The following is a 6,000-nucleotide window of genomic DNA, read 5'->3' on the forward strand; positions in this document are numbered from 1 at the left end:
TATTAGGGGTTGCTTTAGTCATTAAGTTGTTTTAGTCTTTTAGGAAGTCTTATTTTAGTAAGATTCTATTTCTTTGGTTGTTAATTGCCTATTAATAGGCTAAACTACATATTATTATGCACTTTTGCATGTAATACAATTGAATTGAGTGAGTTCTTCTTCCCCTCTTGAGTTCTTCTCCATCTCTCCCCCAATTCTTCTCTCCCTTTTCTACTACTTCTTCGTCTTCTTTCTTCTTCTATTTCTTCTTCAACAGCCTTCTTCTTCCATTGCGTATTCTGCCACTCCTGCTAACTCGATACCTCTGCTTTTTCATTCTCCCAACCATCTTCATATATCATTGATTCTCGGGCATCCTCACACATGATTGGTGAGTCCAGTATTTTCTCCTTGTTTTCTAAGTCAGCACCTAATACTTCTATTACACTCGCTGATGGATCTCACTCTAGAGTCTTTGGGCAGGGAATGGTCCATCTTACTACATGTCTTTCTCTTTCCCATGTCTTATCTGTCTCAAAATTTCCTTTTAACGTGTTTTTAGATAGTCAATAAACTCATTCTGTGAAATCAACTGTACCCTTTAATCCCTCTCATTGTGGTTTCCAGTATTTATAGATGAAGAAGAGGGGTATAGGGCTTGAACATAACAGATTGTATTACCTGGATGGGTCTCTTCACTCCTCCACTAGTCTGTTTTCATCTACATCTCCTCTACAATCGCATTCTCGTCTTGGGCATCCATACTTGGAAAAGTTGCGGCAAATGGTTCCATCTCTTTATCCTATTTCTGTTCTTGAGCGTGAGTCGCGTCAAGTCTCAACTTGGGAGGCAACACCGTTCTTTCTTCCATACTTGTGTTGAGAAAAAGAGTTGTGCACCTTTCTCATGAGTCGATTCTTATATTTGGGGTCCATATCATGTGTCTAGCCTATTGGTTTTCAGTATTTTGTTACATTCGTAGATGACACGTTACAGATGACTTGGGTGTTTTTACTTAAGTATCGTACTGAATTTGTTCCTGTATTCATAGTATTTCATATAGAAATAAAGGTTCAATTTGATAAAAATAATTGTATTTTATGATCTTGCAATGTGATGCATAGCAAGAGCGGAAGCAAATTCTGAACTGGAAATCAGATCTTTTGATATGGTGTTCTGTTAATATCTCTGTGAAGTGCAGTTTGATCTCTAACTTGAAACCAATTCACTATATTCAAATTGGGTTAAGCATATTCAACTTCAAATCTTTCAGTTGAGCTGATGATGACCGAAACTGAACTTCAGTTCAGATCGCATTTTCCGGAGAAAACTTCTATAGTAGCTTAATGAAACTAAAAACACAAACTAAGAAAATGGATGGAATGCTATCAGTGATGAGAAACCCAAATTGTTAATTCATCTTTTGAGAAAAAAATACATTTTGAGAAATACAGTTTTGAACATGACTACTAATAGTACCTTCGCAAGGACTATGCAACTTAAACATGTAAATAGATGCAAGCATAACACAACAACAAGAACACATGTCCAGACAAAGATATATATATATATATATATATATATAGAGAGAGAGAGAGAGAGAGAAAAAACATTTCCTACACACTTGTGTAGGTAAGTTACCTACGCACTACCTTAAAATACAGTGGGGGCCCACATTGTTTGGGTGATCCAAACAATTCATTTGAATGGTCCTCACATAGATAGGGTGTCCACAAAAAATCAGATCCATAGGATCATCCCAACCCTACGATTTGTGGAGGTAAAATGGACGTGTATAAACCTTCACAAATTAGTCCATTTTTTGCCTCCATAGTTTGAATGGTTAGGATCCTATGGATCTGATTTTTTGTTGACACCCTATCTATGTGAGGACCATTCAAATGAATTGTTTGGATCACCCAAACAATGTGGGCCCCCACTGTATTTTAAGGTAGTGCGTAGGTAACTTACCTACACAAGTGTGTAGGAAATGTTCTCTCATATATATATATATATATATATATATATATATATATATATATATATATATATATATATATATATATATATATATATCTTTTACAGAAAAATAAACATTTGCCTAAACACAAAATTTAAAATACATAATGAGTAAATATATCCAAGTATAGATAAATAAATAAAATAATGCACACGCGCACATACACACATATTTCTCTACATATATATAAATATATATTTCTACAAAATATTGAAGGTATCACTATCTCCAGACTCATGGTCAAGCACATATGTACAGCCTATTAATTTTTTTTTAAATCATAGCCTATTAATTATTATTAAAATCATATACGGCCAAAGAAAAGAAGGTTAATGCAAACATGCAGTTTTGAACAATGAGAAACCTAATCCCACGATAAGGAGATCCGAAACTTTGACATAAAGAGTTAGTCAAGACATCACCCCGTAGTTAAATCATAAAGAAGGTTGTTAGAGAAATGTATATTTTGACCTTTCAAAAAAAATAGAGAAATGTATATATTTCAACAATATGAAATCTATATCAGATCCAGGAACTATACAAAAACAGTGATACCTAAAACCACAACATAAACAGCCAAACAGGTGTGTGTAAAAGTCTATCCAAGAAGAGGATAAAATATAAAAGGAGCATAGATAATATCAAACAACATTGAAAAGATGAAATTTATGAAGGTTAATAAGCAACTCGTGAGTCCAGACGGTGATATTTTTAAGAAGCAAAATCTAAAATTAAATCAAAGGATAGCTTAAGTAACTTGCTATTTCCATTTTCCTAAACAAATTGGCATGCATTTTTTGCGGTAGCCTGAACCTTTCACTTGTCAACATATAGTGGGACCTTGAAATCACAAGGAATCATGGCACTCAGATGGAAATCTGAGACTACTAGCTGCATCAGGAATGGGAAAGACCCGCTACTAAATTTATATTGGTAAGATAAACTGCATACAAAACTAGCAAAAAAAAAAAAAAAAACAAATCCTAATCTTTATCAAATGCATTAAGCGTTAATTTTCAATCCCAATTTACTCGGGGATTTCATAACTTAGCAACCACTCATAGGAAAACATATCATGAAATGAAAAGCATGATAATTATGAAGGCATTGGGTTTCCTGTAATCTACAAGAAAGCGTGGAGAAGAAAAGGAAAAAGAGAAACAAGCAGAAAATGATCAGTATTCCACCAGGATTTACATCCACCCCTCACATTGGTGGAAGTAATGGGATACCTGCGAAATACTGAACATTCCCTTAAAAGAAAATTACCACTACACAGTTTTCTCTTAACATCAAAGAAACAGACAAATATAAATAATTCCATCAAAGCACAAAAGGGGGGAAAAATCTTACTCAGCACCATCAGGAACTTTTCTGGGATAACTATCTTTGAAGTCAACAAGCTGGGCAAATAGGTAGGCTTCAGCCAGTGAGAAAAGAGTATCAATAAGAGCATAGTCAGGCTCATCAAAAGAATCCCGTAACAAGGTGTTCCCATAAGTTGCAATTTTATCTTCCTTGGACATCTCCCTAAAGCCATGGTAGGCTACTTTTACGTATTTGTGCCTATCCATCTGTAAAACAAGCAGAATTCAGTTGTAAATTTTGCACTCAAGGAATTGAAGCAGTGAAAAAGAGTAAAAGAAAAAAATTGAAAAAAGCATCAAGTTAGTGAAGTAAAAAAATTACAATTACAAAATAATTGAGTTCAATAAACAACAAAATAATATCAATAAAAACAAAACAAAACAAATCATTCTAAAGATCAAGCGATCTCAGAAAAGAAAATCAATGTCTGCCGGCCAAAAAATAATTAATAAAGTACATAAAAGTTGTATCTCTTTTAATATTACTCTATGACAGCTCATAACTAATTCTTAAGGTATCAGGTACGTGCACCAGTTACTAACTATAAATGAAAGAGAAATGAAGGCTATTAAGAATGGAAAAAGGAAAAAATATTATAAGATAAGCAGAAAGGCCACATCAAAAATGCCACCCAAATATCACACTAAAAATTCGTTGTGACAAATCATAGCATACTCGCTGTTGGAGTTAACAAGGTTTTGCTAAGTTAATCAAGGGCAGTTTAACCTTATGTTTATTTTCTACAAAATGGGTTTTACAAGTTCCCTCATTCTGCAGAGCATTGCTGTCATCAATTCTAATACCGCAGAGATTATGGCACTTAAGGAGGGCATTGGGTCGACTGTGTCAATCTGGGGGGCGAACTGGGAATTTGCAAGGTTAATTTGGGAAAGGTTGGGGTAGAGAATATGGAGCAAAAATGTTGCAAATAAAAGGTGATCTGTACATGAGCGGGTGCCTTGATTGACCGCAGTGGCCGAGAGGAGAGAGAGAGAGAGCTAGAGTGAGGGAAAGAAGGGATGATCACAACCAACGTAAAGAGTGGGGAAAAAGTGGAGAAAACCTTATCAAGAGAGGGACAAGAAAGGGGGAGAAAAAAAAGATGGGAAAGGTAGAGAGGAAGAAAGAAGGAAAGAGGGGATCCCAACGTCGGGGAAGGGTAGGTCTTCTTTTCGATTTCAATAATTAGGTTGAAAGGGAGTTGCTTAAGGGTATTATATGGGAGAGGATTAGTTTTAAGGGGTGGGCCATAGGGTTTTGGCCAGTAGGATAAAAGATTAGGAATAAAAGGGGTTTAGGAGGTTTAAGTGATGGGCCATGGGGCAGCCAATAAAAAATAAATGGGGTTTAAAAGCTTAAGTGGTGGGCCATGGAGGAGGCCAACAACGTTATGAGGTACTTTAAGTGGGCTTGGGCTTGCGCTTGAGCTTGGGTTTTGAGTAGTGGGCTATGGGTAATAAGCAAATAAATTGGTTGATAAGTTGATTTGGACATCCCCCAACATCTAGGAGTATTAAAACATGAAATGTAAGTCTAAATAAACCCTCAATAAAATAAAAGAATGAAATAAGAAATCCTAATAATAGATCACATCGGTTCCCCCAACGTCAGAAGAACTCGATTCCGTCGAGTAGAAGTATGCAACATGCTAAAACATGTCCTCGCGAAGTCGCCATAAGTAGACCTCATCCAGCTGCAAACACTCGATTTGAGAACTTGTTTGCCAGTGAACTATGTATCTACAATGAAATCCTATGCGAATCTCCATCATCTGAACGTCCATGTCGTAAACTCCATAAGGTAACAAAGCGATGATGGTAAGTGTTAATAGCAAACACACCATACACTTCCTTGTAGAGCTTGTTGCCTATTTCACAACTTCCTCGTATAGCTTGTTGCCTGTTTCACACATGCCTTCTATATAGTCTGTTACTTATTTACGCTCTTATTCTCTTCATTTGATTTCCCCTAATCAAGGGATTGTATACTTGTAATATCTATAAATATGTAACTCATTGTACACAGAAAGATAGAGAATACATACACTTCTTCTCCGATTGCTCAGGTTTGAAAAGTGAAATCCGGCAAATCTCCAAGATGGGGATGACGATAGACCAAGTTTGCCGGAGAGGGAATCGAAAGCAAAAATCGAAACAGGAATCGAAGGCTCCCGGGATGGTCCGAAGCGGGAATCGTGAAGTCACCGAAGAGTCGCCTAGGAATTGTGTCGGGGAATCGCTAGGGAGTTGGGCATCGCCATAGACTCTCCGGGGAATCGCGTTTCACATAACATTAAACCGCGGTTCCCAAAAGTATGAATCTTGTTTCCGGGGAATCGTAAACCGCGATTCCCAAAAGTGGGAATCGGGTTTCTGGCAAATCCGAATAAGGATTCCCAGTTTTGGGGGATTCGAGAAGATTCCCATTTCGGATTCGAGAACCCAGGAATCGAGGTTCCCCACTCCAAGGGAAGAATCATGCTTCCTTGCGATAGACTCAAATCGTGAACCGACCACATTGAAGGAATGTCGTAACTAGATCCTCCATGCTATAGATGTGATCGCTCTGATGATGATCAATGATCAACGGTCGCCTCATTCCTCGCAATACTCGGTCACATCTCTCGATGTGCC

General features: G+C 36.9%; 1 protein-coding gene across 1 annotated transcript in view; it reads right to left on the bottom strand.

The window, feature by feature from the left end:
* Positions 1–4,314, bottom strand: part of LOC143880308 (uncharacterized) — a 47,166-nt gene extending 42,852 nt beyond the window's left edge. The window contains exons 1-2 of the mRNA XM_077383184.1: positions 4,094–4,314; positions 3,353–3,573 (exon numbers count right to left, since the gene is read on the bottom strand). Coding sequence (XP_077239299.1) covers positions 3,353–3,573 — 221 coding nt within the window. The 5' untranslated portion in view covers positions 4,094–4,314. The remainder of the gene's footprint in view (positions 1–3,352; positions 3,574–4,093) is intronic.
* Between the last annotated feature and the right edge of the window lie 1,686 nt (positions 4,315–6,000).

The sequence above is a fragment of the Tasmannia lanceolata genome, unplaced genomic scaffold (genome assembly GCF_043159265.1).
Source record: "Tasmannia lanceolata isolate RefF3 unplaced genomic scaffold, GAP_Taslan_0.1 ptg000006l, whole genome shotgun sequence".
NCBI classification, from domain to species: Eukaryota; Viridiplantae; Streptophyta; class Magnoliopsida; order Canellales; family Winteraceae; genus Tasmannia; species Tasmannia lanceolata.